Source organism: Hydra vulgaris, chromosome 01 (genome assembly GCF_038396675.1).
Source record: "Hydra vulgaris chromosome 01, alternate assembly HydraT2T_AEP".
In the NCBI taxonomy this organism is placed as follows: Eukaryota; Metazoa; Cnidaria; class Hydrozoa; order Anthoathecata; family Hydridae; genus Hydra; species Hydra vulgaris.
In genome coordinates, this window is record NC_088920.1 from 3,870,348 (window position 1) to 3,890,828 (window position 20,481).

At 28.4% G+C, this 20,481-nt stretch overlaps 1 protein-coding gene and 1 long non-coding RNA gene across 2 annotated transcripts; both read left to right on the plus strand.

Moving 5' to 3' along the window:
• The first annotated feature begins 3,101 nt into the window (after positions 1–3,101).
• LOC136073983 (uncharacterized) lies at positions 3,102–3,569 on the plus strand. Its single transcript, XM_065786279.1, has one exon. It carries the CDS (start codon positions 3,102–3,104, stop codon positions 3,567–3,569), a length of 468 nt encoding a protein of 155 aa, XP_065642351.1.
• Positions 3,570–6,523: 2,954 nt separating this feature from the next.
• Positions 6,524–12,246, plus strand: LOC136074747 (uncharacterized). The gene is made up of 3 exons (XR_010635387.1): positions 6,524–6,695; positions 11,817–11,947; positions 12,222–12,246. It is a non-coding gene; the product is annotated as an uncharacterized LOC136074747 (long non-coding RNA).
• The last annotated feature ends 8,235 nt before the right edge of the window (positions 12,247–20,481 follow it).

The following is a 20,481-nucleotide window of genomic DNA, read 5'->3' on the forward strand; positions in this document are numbered from 1 at the left end:
GATATAATAACATTATAAACTATAATCTTGCATTTTTAAATCTTGAATTTATATGCTTACTATCCACTATTTATATTTTTTATTTTAATTTATTTAAATGAGTAGAAGTGAATGATTTTTATACTTTAGAAACAAATATCGAATAAGTGTTGTAATGGAAAACAGAAATGTAAAACATTTAAAAAAAATGGCTTAGTTGGAAAACCTGTTTTATAGATCAGAACCAAGAGATCATGATCCAGACAGATTTTAGAAAGTAGCGGATTTAGAAATCACTAAAAAACTCTTTTCTAAAAAATGCTTCATAATATAAAAAGTACAATGAATGTTGGTCTGAAATTAGCTTCATAGAAAGACCATAACTTTAGTGGAACAGAAATAATTAGCGATTTGGTAAGGAAAGAAAATAAAACGTTATGTTTTTTGGTGATGTAATATTATAGTAGTCCCGATGACTCTTAAAGTAAAGGAAAGATATTAATGAAATGTCACTGAAAGTATTGTTTATGAACTGGTCATTAGAAGTGCAGGATATATAGAAACTATTATTGAACATTAAAAAAACAATTGAAAAAAATTAAATTTTAAAATATAAATAAGATTTAAAAATGTAATGTCTATTTTTTTTTTTTTAATGAACTCCAAGACATGCTTAAAAAGTCTCATTGACATCCTATTAATACTTTTAACACCTATTAATCCAAACAAGGAATGTAACTTGGTTACATTCCTTGTTTGGATTAATAGGTAATATGGGTAATTAAGATCTACTCATTTTCTTTTCTTTTTAGAAAAAATTACTTTCACTTACTTTTTTCTTAATGTTTTCATTATAAATGCACATTATTTATGCAATTGATTATTTTGTATTTTAAAGGGAATAACAGTAAAATAACTGTTTTGTGTAAAGATTTATAAAAATGTTGTGTTAAATTGTAAGTTTTATTTTTACAAAATGTTGCATAATTCTAATTGTAATTTGCAAGTTATATTTTAGCAGTTTTTTATTTATGAATACGATGATAAACTTTAATCTTGCATTTGCATATATGTATAAGTATTTGTTTATGTGTAAACTATCCATTTTAAATACATTAAATGAGTAGGCATAAAATGTTTGGTAAGTTTTTAAATTCCATTTGAATTTTCAGATGCAAATTAGAAATTTACTAAACATACTGACATACATACAGGAATTGTGATAGAAATCTCTCAATTAGCTGGCTTTAAAAATGTTGTCAAGAATGGATTTCACAAAACAATATTTTCTATAATTACTTAAAAAACATCTGGTGGTAAAATATTAGTTGTGTATCTCAGGACCCTGAGCACTTTGATTTAACAATTTTAATTAAGAAAATTATGTACACAGAAGAATAATTTAAAAATGTTCTCCAGAGAATTATATGTTGGATAAATTGTTGGAAAAAAATATATATTTTTTTGTTTGTTTGTTGTTCACCTCCTTAAGGTCAAGAAGGTCATTACATATGAGGAGGCTACTTAGCAGTGGTTATAACCCTCTCTCAACTCTATAACTCGGAATCACGAACCCTGACGAACAGCGGAGAAACAAGTTGAGCGCGGTACTACCAGGGACGTAGTTGGGATATGGTAATCCACACAAGAATTTTTTTTTCAAATTTGCTTTTGCGCCTATATTACATTTTCTTGTGCGTTTTTTGCTACATCTGAGTAAAATTCAGCATTTGAATTTTAGTTTATATGTTTAAATCTAAAATAAGACTCATCATCAATGACAAAGTCACGGTTTCTGAATTAGCAACAAATTCTTCCAAACTTGAGTTGCAACTGGTTCAACTGTTTATCAATGCGACCAGGGATTTGTTTTTTCTTTAAGTAATGTTTGTTTTGTTTATTAATGTTTTTACAATGTAAGAATTGCTTGAATTTATTTGCAATTTTTCCTGTTGATGTTCCAGACCGGTTGTTCAAAAGACCTTTCAGGAGTTTGATTCCTAGCAATCATAATTTTAGGTTTCCTGCCTGATCCAGACTTAGGAGACTTAGATGATTAGAAGCAATAAAATACTCTACAATGTTCTTTGTTTTAGCGTTAGGATGCAAATTACAATAGTTGTACACTTGTTCAATTAATTTGGTCGCCTTCATTTTTTGATAACTTTTTTATTAATTAGTCTAACTTAATAAAATAAATAAATTATCTAAATTAATATTTTATAAACAAAACAATTAAAAAAGTGGATAACTAAAGCTTCAATAAGTTTTAGCTTCTCAAAGATTGTGCCAAACTTTTGTCACCAGGGGTTACATATATATATCGTGATAATCCTTTTCGGGATATTTCCGTATATATAATTAATAAATTTCGGACTTCAGTATATTTATTTCAACATTTCCTATACATAACATTCTCTTATACATATTTTCATAAAATTTTCTAACGGGTGATGCGGAAGTTATTGAACAAATCCTAAATTCATTATTTGAGCATAATAATTAGTTTTTGTGGTTTTATGCGTAGGCATAAACGTTCTATAAAATATAAACTTTATTATTTGAAACACAATTATTTAAAATGAGGTTAAATGCAGCTGAATGAGAATCTTTTCAAAAGCGACTAAAAATGTTTTTTGTAAATAAACCTAATATAAAAAAAAAAATCGTAAATCAATTTGAAAAGGAAGGATTTGCTTCAATCGTTTTCTGATAGAAAGCACCCTGGTCGTCCGATATCCTGGACTAGAGAAAAGAAAGCCGAATTAACGAGACTTGTCAACAATCGAAAAGGGGTCAGTCAGAGAAAAATAGGTATTAAATTCGGTGTAAATCAATCGACAATTGGTCGTCAGTTAAAAAAAATACATATTAAATATAGAAAAACGTGAAAAGACTCCAAAATACACTTTAGAACAACAAATAAAGGCAAAGAAAAGAAGCAGGAAACTAGTTAACCAACTCTATAACACAAAATCGCTTCTAGTCATCGATGTCGAAAAATACTTTCATTTTGCCGGGGACAACATGTCTGGAAATTCTGGATACTACACAACCAACAAAAAGACATACCCAGAAAGTGTTCGTTTTATAGGAAAAGAGAAATTTCCAAAAAATTATTAATGTGGATAGCCATATCTGACCGTGGTATGTCCGAGCCATTGTTTCGCACTTCCAAGGCTGTAGCGATCAATTCATCAATCTATATTAATGAGTGTTTAGAAAAACGACTTCTTCCATTTATTCATAAGTATCATGGAGACTTGAACTATTTATTTTGGCCAGATTTAGCAAGTTCTTATCATTCGAAAGATTCTCTAAATTGGATGGACCAATATGTCTATTACGTTGATAAAAAATCCAATCCCCCAAATGTGCCTCAAGCACGACCAATTGAAAATTTTTGGGGATATTTGGCACAGAAGGTTTACGAGGGAAATTGGCAAGCTTCAACAGAGCAAGTTTTGATTGATCGCATTAAACTAAAACTACAAGAAATTGATTTAAACTTTTTACAGTCGCATATGAAAGGCGTCAGAGCAAAATTGAGATCAATTGCAGATGGTGGTATTTTTTCAAATAAAAAATAATTTATTTTTATTAAAAGATAAATGCTTTATTTAAAAAAAATATAATAATAGTTTGTTTTTTTATTTATAAATAAGTTATTGACGTTTTTATTTTGTCCGATAACTTCCGCATCACCCGTTATACATAAGTTTCGAGTAATTTTTGTGATTTTGTTTTTAAGTTTTTTCACTCAGTATTCATAAAAAAATAAAAAAAATTTGTAAAAGAAATTAGAAACAACTCAGCTAAAACCAAAATTAAGAGGATAATAAGGAAAAATTTATTGCAGATTTTTTCCGGATATTTTACCTAAACACTTTTTTATATTATGCTATTATTTTATACTACTTAAAATTTTTTTTTTTTAATACTTATTTAATGATTTGAAAATGATTTGGTATTTTAGTAGAGAATAAAAAAAATTGGTTAGCTTCAGTTCGATAGAATGCCAATACCGGCCGCTCAATGGACAGACTTCAAGTTCTGTCCTGTGTGTCAAAATTAGTTTAAATCTGGATTGAAGCCACCTATAAGTTTAGGTTGTCGTGTTAGCGTATGCAAATCATGTTTGTTAAAACTATCAAGGCAGCAGTGTCCCTTTGACCAAGCAAAAATCAAAAATGATATTAAAAAACTTCCCGTTAATTATGCATTACTTAGTTTGTGTGGTGGGACTATTCTAGATTATTTTGAAGTTGAAATTCCTGAACTAATTATAAATCGTAAAGAATTTGATGCAGCTAGAAACCCTAGCAGAATGCTTGCAAAATATTGTCATAATTTGTTTTAATTGCAATTATACAAGTGGTAATGGGCTTTCAAAGCCAATGCTACAAATAGTTGTTTCAATTTTACATTGTCAGCTTGCAGTGGTGGAAAGTCAGTCTCCTGCTTTGAGAGCTGCACAAAGTATTGGTGAAAGAGCTGTTAAAGAACTAATTTTGATGCATCAAAGCTCACAGACGTTATCTGCAGCCCTTTGGGCAGCTTTAAAACAAAGAGGATGCCAGTTTTTAGGTCCTGCTATGCAAGAAACAGTTCTTAGGGAAAAGACAAACTAAATCTTTGATTTTTTCATAAATTTGTCATACTTTATTATAATTATATATAAAATTATTATGTTATCATTATAAACATAATGTTAAGTTAATGATTTAACTTTACTTTATTTCATTTTAAGTTTCAGTATAACTTTAAAAATAGTTAAAGTTAATAATAGTATATTTTGCTGTTATGTGTTTAGATTGATACTTTTATCATTAGAGAGATTGTAGTTCAACATTTAGAAAAATAAAAAACCTCTTAAACAAGTATTGGGCATGTTGTAAGTTGCTTTACAGAGCTTCTTGTTTTAAGGTGGAAGTTTTTGTTTGAGGAGGAATTTAAAATTATTTTTAGCCCAACTAACAGCTGTTTAACTGGAAAATAAACATATTCTTATTGGATTTTATAAATTTATTTATAAAATTTATATTTTTTTAAACTGTATTTCACACTAAAGTAATGTCAGGTAACAAAGAGAGATCGTGATTCATCATTACTACAACTTCATGAAAAGGTGTTTTTCTTTAATCTTTATTGAATATTTGTTGAAAAATCATTTTGGCTTTAAGTGCAAACACTTATTGTTTGTTATTTGTTTTTTATATTCAGTATCAAACATATTCAGCACTGAGAAAAGAACACGATGCAGAAATTGTTCAAATTGCAAACGAAAACAAAGTTAAAATATCCCCAGAACAATTGTCAGCTCTTTTATATGGCGATGATGATCATAAATCACAAATGCAGTCAATCATTGACAAGGTGCGTGATTAAAGGGAAAACCTTTTTTTTAAAGAATGAAAAAAAAAGTGTTAAAAAAAAAGAAATATTTATACTTTATTTATAATTATAGCTACAAACTCCTTCAACATTTTCATCAAGTCTACAAGAACCTTTTATTGAGTTTTAAAGGACAAATGATCCAGAAAACTTAGAAAAGCAATTTTGTCACTTTGAAAAACTAGCTAGCATCGATCCTAATCCCGATGGTGAACCACCATAATGGAAAGATATAGGAGAATGCAGACATCTCTTTTTGTAGTTGTGTCAAGATATAGAATTTTTGTTAAAGTATGTTCTTTTACTTAATAACAATTTGTTAGTAAGTGTTATAAATTTTTACAATTAATTATTAGACTTAAACCACTGCATAGATCAATGTTTTGTTTTATTGGCTTATAGTAATAAAAATAAAGGAAATATATACAGGAAACTCAAGTAAGTAATATCAAATTTAATAACTTATCCATATTTTTCATTTTTTTTAAGTTAATTAAAATTTAGTTTGGTTTTGTGCGTAGATCAATGAAAAATACAGATCAAGACTGTGTCTGGTTCTCTCAACCATTTTAATTATTAATTTTTAACAGTTTATTTTCTTATTAATGCAAGCCCCTTTTATGTTTTTTTTAAGTTAATAAACATTTGTTTCTATCTAATTTTTCCAGAAATACCTAATTTTCTGTATGTTATGTTCTACATTTACAAGTCACATTAAACTAGGTTTAACTCTCCTCTGTCCCACCTCCTCATCTCTCCATATATTATAAATATTAAAAACATTCATTATCAAACATATATATATCGAAAAATACAAACACCATAGTCAAAACTCTTCCTTTTTATTACTAATAATCCTGTGTAATAATAAAACTGATACTAATAAAAACTAAAACTAACTAATAAAACTGTGTAACAAGAGTCAGTATATTTTAAAAGTTACGATTACCACTAAGTTTTATGTAAACTTTCAAAATTTAAGAAATTGAAAATGCAGAAGTGTTCCAGCTAGGCATATTTTACCAGGTTCTTGTGAAAATGATCTAAAAAAAGTCAAATTAGAATCTTACCATTTATTCCTTTTTTGGAATAAATGGTAAGATTAATTTAAATCAAAGTTCTCCAAATTTTTCAAAATCTCAGCAAGGTAAAGTTATTTTTGTTTTCAATATATTTTAGCAATATTTTAGTTTTTTATTGCTAAGTAAATCTTTTGATTTTTGGTTTAAATTCAGCTCAATATAGAACACAAGTAACTAGTAATGATGCACCAAATGGGTCACCATTTAGTCCAATTTGTTCAACTTCAAAGATTGATGAAGGTAACTTTATTATTGTTTTTTTTTTTTTAATTAAAAAAAAATTATTATCTTTGTTGATAATTGTTAAACCAAAACATTTTTTATTGTTGTGACACTACCGCCAAACCCAATAATTTGACTAAATCATTTTTTGCCAAAAACCATCAAAAAATTACTCGTAATGTTGATTCATTAATTCACAATTTATATTTATATGGGTGAAATAGATGCTAGACACTAAAGGTCATTGGACTATTTTTGGAAATTATCCGAGGGGCTAACCAACCACTGTTAATTTTTGGTGACATAATGAACAGTGGTTGGTTGCCCACCTTTTGGGCATCTTGGGATGATCTGAGAGGCACCAATGTCAGACACCTATTTCGACCCTTGTATTTATGTTTGGTAACTATGTAAAAAAAAAGTTTTTTTCATAAACTTAAACTTAATTGTAAGGTTTTTTTGTAAAATTAAAACTTTATTGTGTTTTTTTTTCATAAAATTGCCAGCAACTATTTTTCCCCATTGTTTTTGTTTTTCTAACAAATTTTATTCTGTTACAAACCTGTGTACCAGGGCCATATGAAAAAATTATGTTTGCATTTTTTTGGGGTGGTTGTAAAAGCCAATTACGTTGTCAACAAGCATGATTAATGTTCTCAATACCAATATTTAGCATTTGTGGTCAGGAATGGTGTGTGATTTTGCTCGCAATCCTGTACATATTGTAAAATTAGTATCACATGCATTCAATTGCATGTCTTCACCTTATTTAGATTTTTACACACCTAAAAGCTTATTAATGCATGTTTTAACATATTATTAACTAGTTATTGTTTTAACATTTTAAAAGCAGTATCAATAAGTAACTGAATAAAATTTATAAAAAAATTTATACGAAGAATTTGCAACAAAATACATGTTAAATAACATTTAATAAGCAACATATTTTTTAAAACATAATTACTTTGTTTTGAAAAGTTTTTAGAAAATTGTTTTTTAATTGTTTGCATAAGAGATCTATTATGTAAATAAAAGTTTTAAGAGTTGAGGCCTACCAGTTCCAGGTAGGCCTCAACTCTTTCTCCGATTAGTGACTTTGTTTGTCAAGACTAATATTTTAGAGTTTAACAGTTGAGAGAGACAACAATTAAAAATGTATGTTAGTTAGTAGCCCCCTCAGTCTTGCGGAAGTAAATACAATTAAAAAAAATAGCATCATTGCACAAAGAGCAAATATTTGGGCAGGTGAGGCTCTATAGCCATGGTGATGGTAACTTAAGTTTTAGAGCTTGGTTTTTTTTAAGTTACAGTTAAACAACTTTTTAGAGACTCTTATTCTGTTTTCATGTTTATTGTAAACTGGCGGCAACAGTCTTTGGCAATTTAGAAATGGGCTTTTCATTACGATTAGTAAAATTTATATGAAGCTGAAACTTGCATCGAGTAAGTGAACAGGCTCAAACAGCAATGTGACAAATAAAGCTTAAAGTGTTGTTGCAATTTATAATGAAAGAAATCATTCAACGTTGAAAACTGTTACCAATCAATAAAAGATCAAAATATTATAGATCTGTGCTTAAGTGCATAAATAATTTAGAAAGCTTTTAATGAAAATTCTTGAAACACGTTTATTAGAAGTCAGTTGCATTCATAAATAATAAACGTGTAAACAAGTACCAGCGTTAAAAAACCACAAGAGAAACTAATATTAAATGTTAAGTAGCAAGATTACATTGCAAAAATAGTTGCGTTGAGAAACAATTTGTGAACGCCTGAACATGTTTTTTGAAATCGATTTATGATTCGAATCTCTACACCAATCTCAAAGCTTGGCTTTTTTAATTGCTTATCTAATTAAGTTCGTTATATATAAGAAAGTTTAAATTGTTGAATTTTTTGTACTTGGTCTTTAATGTTGCAGGTCAAAAGTAATTAGCTTTTAACTTATATGATTAACTAAATAATATAGGATAATCTATTATTGGTTCGAAACATGGGCTGATTCTTTATAGTGTTTGAGATAAAAAGCTAAACTTTCAGACAGAAAACAAACTCAAAAGCATTTATATGTGTATAGTTAAGTCAAATAAGAATATGACAATAGTTTGTCGCTGGATAGCTCAGTTGATTTGAACGTCAAACAAAATGTTAACACTCGGACTGTTGTACGATACGGGTTCGAATCCTGCTACCGCTATCTTAGCGCTTGAGTAGTAAAATTGTTGGTCGATAACGGACGCTGTTTTGGATTAGTCTTAATAACTGTTTGTGACTGTTCCTATGCTAAGCCAATAATTCTTTGGATATAACATTGTATGGCAAAATATAGCATGAAAATAAAAATAAATAAAAAAAAATGGCTTTGCTAAAAATTGCGATAATGTAATAAATAAATTGGAGTCTCGGAACAAAATTTCCCCTTTCTGCTCCAAACGTTAGAGCAAAACACAGTGGACCCGAATTGCCAATTTTTAGACAAAATTAATAGCTATTTTTTTATTTATGCTATAGTCAGTAAAATAGGCATGAATTAAAGGTTTAAGCTTATTATCAAGGTTTATTTGGTTGCTATGAATACCTAAATTTTTGTTTAGCAGCAACCTACTTTTTGTAGTCGTTTGGTTGCTATAAATACCTTATTACTCGGCTACTATTTAAAGTTAGACACCATTTGAAGTTGTTAAGTTGGAGACTTTTACAAATTGAGACACCATTTGAAGTTGTTTTAGTTACTGACTTTTACATTTACTGCAAATAAAATTGAAAAAAAATGAATCTTTCAAAGTATCAAAATATTTCTGTGTTATCAAAATAATCTCAGATGTGTTCAATTTGTTTTTAAAACTTTAAAAATGCGCTTTATGTAAATGTCTGAAACTAAATGTATTTATTATATACATGCGGTTGCGTTATTCTGGACTCATTAAAATAACCTTTATCTAGTTGAACAAAATTTTTAAAAATTGCGACTGCTATCTTCTTATTGTGACAAATTATAAACAATTCAATTCAAAATTCTACAAGTGTAAAATTTCTTTACACTTGTTTATGTATATTTTATATATATATATATATATATATATATATATATATATATATATATATATATATATATATATATATATATATATATATTCTATTATATTTTTAAACGAGCAACTTATATCAAGATATGTTATTGTAGATACGGGTAAAAGGCAAAAATGCGTAAGTTTTTAATGTTCAAAATGTTGGGAAAAATATGCGTTAATTATCTCTTAACCCATATGCTTACCGGTGCCCCAACCAAAATATAAGTTCATTTTGTTGCTTTGCGCAAAATAGATTTAACCATGGTTTTATCAGTTTTTAAATAAGCCCAAATAGACACTGTATATTTATGGTGTGGTCCAATAAACACTTTACATAACTTGAGAGCCATTTTTCCATCAATAAATGTGAATGCCTTTTTGCATACCAAAAATTTGTAAGGACTTTGAAAAAACAGTTCGAAATGTGTGGATCACTTAGCGTTACATAAAACAATGACTCGTAAATTACACATTTTAGTAGAGCATTATAGGGATTAACTTAATATAACTTTTTTATTTTGATACCCATTTATTCCGAAATATCTTAATTTTAACATAAGTCTGTTTTGAGGTAGAGAATCAACGCTTTGGCAAAATCGAGATTACATTTATAAATCGGTGAAATGCTATAAGAGATGAAATAATATTAAAAGTCTCTATTAGATTAGTCACACATAGTTTATGGCGAAGAAAGCCATATAGAGAGCATTTTATTATCGTTAATTCATTTATATATATATTTGTCGATGTTAACAAGTCCATTCTTAGTCTTTAATAAAGTGTAGCAAGATATCAATGGATTAAAAAAATATTAGTCAAAACTTTTTTAAACAAAGATATGAAGCTACAAAATTGGTTGATCTTTCGCTATTTTTTAACTATCCGTATAGCGATATTGTTGACCTATATTTCTACAACAAATTAAGTAACTTTATAAACTCATTATAAGTATATACTTTATCTAATCAAATTTATTATGCAGAGTGCGCTGCAATATATGAAGTTTGCTTTTATCGAAGAATGAATAGAGATTTAAAAATTTTTATATTTTATGTTTATGTTTTATGATTTTTATATTAAGTTATTTCTTGTGTAATGTCTCTCAATATACTTTCCGTGAGTATTCAGGTGTTAAGAAACTAAATAAATTTACTATCGACACCGTGCTCTCTGCATATACGAAGATTGATTATCCGTGATTCAAAAAAGTGTTATTAATAGGCAAATAATTCATAAGAATTTTAAAAGTACACGTATTGAAGTTTTTAAAATAAAACAAACTTAATATAAAATTTAATGCAAAAAACAAACATTTAATATAAGTAGACCAGCAGGATGACCGTCATCAGGTAGTATATAATTAATGACTGGTTATCTGCAATAACACCCAATTAGAGTCAAATAAATTTCAACTTAACCCGGGGGTTAAGTTGAAATTTATTTGATCTGAAAACCAGTCGTGGCATCTTAAAACTATACGAGAGTGAGTTTGTTTGCTTGTGATCTAATTAAGAAGTCACAACTATTTTTTGGTGTAATTATAACAAAATAAAATAGAACATTATACTTAATGTTTTTATTACAAAAAAATTTAAAATTTTATAATTATTATAAAAATTGTATTTTAATTAATGGTAAATTTAGCTGCTAAGCATAAAAGGTCCGTTGCAGTGCTAAACATTACGAAAATAAATCGTAAAGAATGTTTAAATTGGCAAAAGAAACACATAAAAACTAATAACTATCGTGTCTAACAGATTTAGCAAACTAAGTATGAAGGAAGTATTTATATTCTTTGAGAATAAATAGGAAAATGATTCTAAAGTTTAACTTTTTCATTATTCTATATCGGATTTTTTTAAAAATGAGTCATAAAATTTTAGATATGGTTACTTTGTTTGATTGTAAGTGTACTAATCATTTGAAGTAATTATTTTATTAATCTATCTTAATAATTAGGCATGAGCGCGGATGTTGTATATGTATAAGGACGCATTATTTTATTTGTTTTTATCGTATTACAATATTTAGAAATATAAACTAGTATATATTGCTCTATCTTTTTAAGGTTAAGGATTTATTTCCGACAAAAGACTTATGTTAATCGACAAGATTACAATGAGGGAAATATTTCCGAGGAATAGAAAAAATGCTTTATTTTATCGAGCATTGCTCCGAAGAACAATTGCTGTGTATTGGGTAAGAGTTTACGTGTATATTATATATTATTATATAATACATTATATAATATTTGTCAATAAATTAAAAAAAGTTTGTATATTATATTGAGCATAATTTTATTCCTCAGAGTTACTTAACATTTTTATTAAAGTTAAATTAAAAAAATACATTATTATGGCAAAACTTTAGGATTTTTTATTCTATGTTATGTTTGACTCGTTGCTGAATCCGCCTCTGGGTCTTGAAAATTAAACTTTTCACTAAATTACCTATAAAAATTTTTTTCTTGCAGAATCAAGAGGAAACCTCTAATAAAGGTAATTTTTTTTGTTTACATTATTTTCATTTACATGGTAACTGTGGTTATTTTTTTCGTTTAAGTATTTTGAATATTTATTAAATAATAGACTGGTTTTATTATATAGAAAAAAAGAAAAAGAAGAAAAGAACTCCGAAGAATAGACCAATAGCCTTTATAATAATAAATTTTTTATATAATTTTTAATCATACTTTGAAACAACATTTAAAAGTCATTATTATTTTTGTTTTTTGTTAGAATATTAGTATTTATAAAGCCATTTATAAAAGTTTTTTTTATTTGGGCTTATAATGGAGCACTGCATATTTCTCTGTTTGTTTGTTACTAAATAAGCTCATTGCTTATTAAGTAACACACACAAGTCAAATGAAAAAGCTGTTTAACGGGTGATGCGAAAGTTTTCGGACAAATTCTAATTTCATTCTTTGAGCATAATAATTAGTTTTTGTGGTTTTATCTGTAGGCATAAACGTTCTATAAAGTATAAACTTTATTATTTGAAACACAATTATTTGAAATGAGGTTAAATGCAGCTGAACGAGAATCTTTTCGAAAGCGACTAAAAATGTTTTTTGTAAATAAACTTAATATAAAAATAAAAAAAAATCGTAAATCAATTTGAAAAGGAAGGATTTGCTCGAAGTACAATATATGATAACCTAAAAAGACTGGAAACTGTTCAATCGTTTTCTGATAGAAAGCACCCTGGTCGTCCGATATCCTGGACTAGAGAAAAGAAAGCCGAATTAACGAGACTTGTCAACAATCAAAAAGGGGTCAGTCAGAGAAAAATAGGTATTAAATTCGGTGTAAATCAATCGACAACTGGTCGTCAGTTAAAAAAAGTGAATATTAAATATAGAAAACGTGAAAAGACTCCAAAATACACTTTAGAACAACAAATAAAGGCAAAGAAAAGAAGCAGGAAACTAGTTAACCAACTCTATAACACCAAATCGGTTCTAGTCATCGATGACGAAAAATACTTTTGTTTTGCAGGGGACAACATGCCTGGAATTTCCGGATACTACACAAACAACAAAAAGACATGCCTCGTTTTATAGGAAAAGAGACATTTCCAAAAAAATTATTAATGTGGATAGCCATATCTGACCGTGGTATGTCCGAACCATTGTTTCGCACTTCCAAAGTTGTAGCGATCAATTCATCAATTTATATTAATGAATGTTTAGAAAAACGACTTCTTCCATTTATTCTCAAGTATCATGGAGACTTGAACTATTTATTTTGGCCAGATTTAGCAAGTTCTCATTATTCTAAAGATTCTCTAAATTGGATGGACCAATAAGTCTATTACGTTGATAAAGAATTCAATCCCCCAAATGTGCCTCAAGCACGACCAATTGAAAATTTTTGGGGACATTTGGCACAGAAGGTTTACGAGGGAAATTGGCAAGCTTCAACAGAGCAAGTTTTGATTGATCGCATTAAACTAAAACTACAAGAAATTGATTTAAACTTTTTACAGTCGCATATGAAAGGCGTCAGAGCAAAATTGAGCTCAATTGCAGATGGTGGTATTTTTTCAAATAAAAAATAATTTATTTTTATTAAAAGATAAATGCTTTATTTAAAAAAAATATAATAGGAGTTTGTTTTTTTATTTATAAATAAGTTATTGACGTTTTTATTTTGTCCGATAACTTCCGCATCACCCGTTACTATGGAGGCACTTTTACTTATTTTGATGTAAAAACGCGAATTACTTTTAAGCGTAATTTACTTTACATAAGTCATATAAAATTTTATAATTTACATACATTTAAAAGTAATTCGTTTCTTTTTTTACATAACTTATATAACATTTTAAAACAAGAATGTAATTACTTAAGTTAAGTTTTTTAAATAAGTTAAGTAGAATATAAGTTATATTATCTACTTTCTCAAAGAACAGTCATTTCATGTTGATTTAACATAAATTTTGAGATAGGTAGCGTATTCAAATCCATTGCCTTTTTGAGGGCACTACTTGGTAATTTTGATGTGTGTGGGCAGTGTTTGTGGTGGGGCATCGAGAAAGGATTTTTTTAACGTATATGATAAAGGGTAGTTCTATTATAATTAGGGGCAAATATAGTCAACATACCCGTATACCAGTGGTGTGCCCTGCCGCATTAGTGCTAATAGGGGCTGCTAAATAATCATTGATCTTTTATTTCTTTTTTTGTTGAGCAGAAATAGGTTAGTAGCCATAATATAACTTTGGCAGGGGAAAGAGGGAAATAAGGGGCATAATTTCTAAGGTATTTAAGTCAATTTTCGTTAAAGCGCGCTATTTCTCCAGTTTCTTTTTGGTTTGTTTTTTATTGCCATATCAATCAAGTATTTTGTTATGGTTAAATGACGCAATATGATATTTATGGTATCGCAAGGACATCGGCTGCTAAAACAGTTTTCAAAGAATTATAGCGGAAGGTTGCGTAAAGCGTGTACACGAAATAAATGTGAAAGTAGAAAAACAACGAAAAAAAGTACTCCTCAATTTTTATTTCGAACCAAGTAATAATTTTAATAGAATAATATAAGAAGATCAAACATTAAAAAAAAATTAATTATTTCTGTGGGAATCTAATAAAATTTCGAGCTTTTGCTTTAGTGGTACCCATAAGCTTAAGCACAGTATAAGAATCAAAACTATTTGATGTTTTTTTCTCTCAATTCTGGACAGTTTGATGGATTTTCAGTTTTAGGCGCAAATTTCACATTATTCTTTTTATACCATTCCATAGCTAGTTTACAATAATGAATTGAAGCTAAATCAGGCCAGAACACAGGTCTGTTATTATGTGATTTAATGAGAGGTAAAAGGCGTTTTTGTAAACATTCTTCAGCATATATTTGACCAGAAAGTGTGGAAAGAGTAATATAAGGTGCTAATTTTTTGCCACAACTGCAAATAACTTTCCAAATCAAAGCTTTTTTTGCGAACTTGTCATGCTTTGTGTATTTAAATTTTTTTATCTGCTTTTTCTTTATATTTGGCAATATAATAAACAGCACCAGGAATTTGTTGATGATCGTATTTGATATAAGTTTCATTGTCTTCAATAATACAGAAGTTTTTAGAAATTAAAACTGTCGTACAAGTTTCTACCGCCAGAAAAATCCATATAATTTTGCGCGTTCCCTAAGTGAAAGGCTTATTCTTAAAACCTTTCTTTCTTCCACCACCAGATTTGCGTTAGATCGATTTTGTTTGAGAAAAACGTTGAATAACACGACTAACGGTGTATGGATGTATTTGCAACGATTTTGCTATCGAATTGTAGTTACTGTTAGGATTTAGTAAATATTTGTGCATAATATTTTCTCTTACGTCTTCTTCTTTTGTCATTTTTAAAACTAATTTCAAGTTAATTCCAAAAACTAACATATTTTTTTGAAACTAAAAAAAGTTGTAAACAAAATACAAAACAATTGAAAAGATGTTAATACAACCGCTAAAAAAAAATGACATTTATTTCGTGAACAGGCTTAATGTTGAGCATGTTAAAAGTGCATTGTTTTGTTGCAGCCGAAATATTAAAATAATTATATTTATTTTTGCAGATAATCATAGTGTAATCTTTTTTCTTAAAGAATATAAATAAATTGTTCATTTAAAAAATATTTTTTTATACCAAAAGTTGCGTTATTTTCAGCACACACAATCATCTCATCTTAGGTAACCAGTTTCCTAAGATGAGCTTTTTTTAATGAAACTCAAAATAACAAAAAAATAATCACACACAAAAAAAAAAAAAAAAATGTATCTTTTAGGACTATTCTTAAGTAAAAAGAAATTATCTTCACCATAGAAAAGTGACGCCAACTGTGTTTATTTAAGATCACAATGATTAAAACTCACGTTTATAAATATTTTGATAAATGGCATGAACTTCCAATTAAATGCTCATCCGCAGTTCTATGTGATAAGACCGTAAGGGGTTGACCATAAAGTACGTACGCCAAATATATTGGAATTTCCCCCCCCCCCTCCCTTTGTTGCCATGCTTTGTCACCCCCCCCCCCTTCTTAAAAATGTACGTACGTCTCTCAAATACCCCCCTCTCCCTCACCTTTTTTTTCTTAATAAAAAAGTTTATTTAAAAAAAAAAGGTGGTGGGTACCTTAGATACTTTATACGACCCCAAAGCCCTTTGTTTGCGCATTTTAAAAACGTCTTTTATATATATATGCAAATTTAGTAATAATAATTTAAACTCTACCCTAACTCAAACCCTAACTTTTTTCATCTGCGGCATGGTAAGAGCAAGACGTGTTTATCAAAAAAAGTTTACAATATGGAAGTTACAATGATAAATATTGAAAAACTAATAACCACCAAACTGGAGGAACAAAAAAAAGTATTCTTAGTGAAACTATTAACCTTTTAAAAAAACAGAAAAAGATATTTAGCGATATCACAAGTGCTAATCTAAAAATAATAACAGATCGGCTCGACAAATTTGAAAACGAGTTCAATAAAAGTAAATCGAAGGTTATGATAATTGAAAAAGACATCAATGAAATAAAGGAAAGTATCAACTTTCAGGAAGAAAACTTCTTAAAAAAAATTTCGGAAACTAACAGTTTCATGGCCATGGAAAATAACAATCTAAAAAAAAAAAATATTGACCTTGAAAATCGTTCACGCCGTAATAATCTAAGGATTGATGGTTTAACTGAGCTGCCCATGGAATCTTGGAATGACTGTACAAACAAAGTTAAAGATCTATTTAGAAACGAACTGGGAATCTCTGAAGACGTAATCATTGAAAGAGCTCACCGCATTGGGTGAGCTCTTTCAATGAAAACTAATGAAGATAAATCTCCAAGAACTATAATTATTAAACTACTAGACTTTCAAAACAAAAATAAAATCTTAACGCTGTCAAAAAAACTCAAAGGAACCGGAATATTCATTAATGAAGAATATGCGAACGAAACGATGGAAATAAGAAAAAAGCTTTGGGAAGATGTAAAAAGATTTCGAAAGGAAGGTAAATTTGCTATTATCAAATATGATAAAATATTCGTCAGAGATTTTCGTAAATAATTTTCATTTTCAACTAAGTCGAGATATGTGAAATAGTTCTGTACATTTTTTATTATGCTAGCACGTTTTAATTTACCGCACTTTACACAATGACTAAGGAAAACAAAAACAAAACAAAAGATTTTGAAACGCTGCGTTGCAACGTCTTCGAAACTGCTAATAATATTTACTAAGTGATTTTTACGACTCTGATGCGCAAATTTTTCACAAAAATAATTTTAATTCGAAATACTTTGAAATAGAAACTTTTAAAACTGAAATCGAAACTTTAAAAAATAATTTTACTGCAATACACATAAATATAAGAAGTATAAATAAAAATTTTGATAAACTAAAACACTTTTTAATAGATTGCAACTACTCATTCAGTATGATTTGCATAACTGAAACGTGGTGTTCTGATGAATCATTTCAAACGAACACAAATTTTTTAATTCCAATTTATAAACTAATATCTTTTTAAAGAAAAAAAAACAAAAGGGGAGGAGGGATCGCAACGTATATCCGAGATAATCAAGTGTTTAAAGGAAGACCAGACCTCTCCATCTCAGACACTGATAGCGAAGTCTTTACTATTGAGATAACGGGTAATAAATCAAAAAATATTATAATTTCCAATTGCTATAGACCTCCTGAAGGTGATATAACTAAATTTTCAAATTTTTTAAATGAAATCTTTCTTAAAATAAATGACAAGGGAAAAAATATTTTCTTTATAGGAGATTTAAATATTAATAGTCTAAACTACAAAGAAAACGCGGTTACTAAACTCTTTTTTGATAATCTGTTTCAATGATGTATCCTTCCAATCATCAACAAACCTACTCGGATAACCCCAACCTCCGTCTCTGCAATAGACAATATATTAACAAATACATTTCTCGAAACTTCCTTAAAAACAGGATTTATCAAAACCGATTTATCAGACCATTTTCCTATTTATTTATCATTATTTCAAGATTTAAGAACCTATAACAATCCTAAAACTAAAGTATATAAAAGAAAAACTAATCAGTTCTCTATTAAAAATTTTAAAGACTCGCTATCGGTAGTAAATTGGGATGAAGTGTATCAAGAATGTAACCTAGGACACACAAACCCCGCATACAATTTATTTGTAAATATTTTTCTAGATCACTACAATAAACATTTTCCTGTTGAAGAGAAAGAAATAAAGCTAAAGTATCTAAACTGCCCATGGATAACTAAGGGGATTAGAAAATCATCAAAAACAAAGCAAAAACTCTATATCAAATATTTAAAAAACTGAAACGAAACTAACTTAACTACATACAAGGAATACAAAAATCTGTTTGAAAAAATTAAAAAAATTCAAAAAAAGTATATTATTCAAAACAACTACAAAAAAGCAAAAGTGATATTAAAAAACCTGGAACATATTGAAAGAAATAATAGGTAAAAACTATACTAAATCAAATAATTTACCTGATAAAATTATCGTTAACGAAACTGAATATATCGACAAAACTTCTATCGCTGAAAACTTTATTAGCTTTTTTGCAAACATAGGCCCTAATATGGTTTCAAAAATTCAATGCCCTGATATCTCCTTCGAAACCTATATCACAAACCAATATTTCTGTTTAAATATTTTCTCTGAACTAAACCATGAAGAACTAAAAATTGCAAAAAACTCGCTTAAGACGTATAAGGCCCCTGGGATAGACGACATTTGTAGCTATATAGTTGTAAATGTGTTTCCGGAGATAAAACAACCAATCTATGAAATTTTTAAATCTTCAATTATTACAGGATCCGTAGCGAATAAATTAAAAATAGCTAAGGTAATACCAATATTAAAAACCGGTGATGCATTTACACTAAATAACTACAGACCTATCTCAGTGCTACCTGTATTTTCAAAACTTTTGGAGAGAGTAATATACAATAAACTGTATAAATATCTAACAAATAAAAAAATCCTAATTGAAAAACAGTTTGGCTTCCAAAAGCAACATTCAACCGAACACGTAATTCTTGATCTTATAAATAATATAAATGACTCCTTCGAAAACAAAAAATACGTCCTTGGAGTCTTTGTTGATTTATCTAAGGCCTTTGACACGGTAGATCACGCTATCTTAATTAGGAAAATGGAAAAATATGGGATAAAAGGTGTTGCACTAAACTGGTTCAAAATTTTTTACTAGACAGAAAACAATGCGTTATTGCTCATGGAAAAAAATTTTCAAAATTGCTCAAAACAAAATGCGGTGTCCCCCAAGGTTCCATTCTTGCACCTCTTTTGTTTTTAATATACATAAACGATCTTCCTAAAGCCTCAAGTAAATTACATTTCATAATGTTCGCGGACAACACCAATTTATTTTATGCATCCTCATCAATTACAGAACTTTATGAAACTGCAAACACAGAACTTGAAAAAATAAACAGTTGGTTAAAATCTAACAAATTATCGTTAAACACAGAAAAAACCAAATACATTCTTTTTCATTCTAACCTTAAAAAAATACCACCCGATTTACCTTCGCTAAATATAGATACTATAGAAATAGAGAGAACCCAAGCAACTAAATTTCTTGGGATACTTATTGATGAGAACATCTCATGGAAATCACATATAGATATATTAAATACCAAAATATCAAAAAACATTGGTATCCTCTACAAAGCTAGTTCTATACTGTCTCCTGATAATTTAAAGTTTCTATACTTCTCGTTCATACAAAGCTACTACATATACGCTAATGTTGCATGGGCGAGCACTCATAGATCCAAACTAACCACACTATATCGAAAACAAAAACATGCTGCAAGAATAGTTTTTAATAAGGATTGACTCTCGCATGCTGAGCCACTTTTAAAAAATTTGAAAGCATTAAATGTATATCAAATCAATATATTCCAAAATTTGTTATTTATGCTCAAATATAAACTTGGACTTGTTCCATCTTACTTTTCAAAGAATTTTTTGCAAAATAGCAAAAATAGATACCATACCAGAGGAACGGGAAACTTCAACGTACTTTTTAAAAAAACAAATCTCTCGCACTTTTCCATTTCGTACCGTGGTCCTTATCTATATAATAAATTAATATCAAAAAATACTCAACTGGAAAATAACTTAAATACCCTGAAAACGTTATTAAAAGGTCTCATTTTAAACACTAACAACTTTATGAACTTTTATT

Bases quoted from the DNA above. Each gene is read 5' to 3' on its own strand.
- LOC136073983 (XM_065786279.1), top strand. From the start codon at position 3,102: ATGTGGATAGCCATATCTGACCGTGGTATGTCCGAGCCATTGTTTCGC.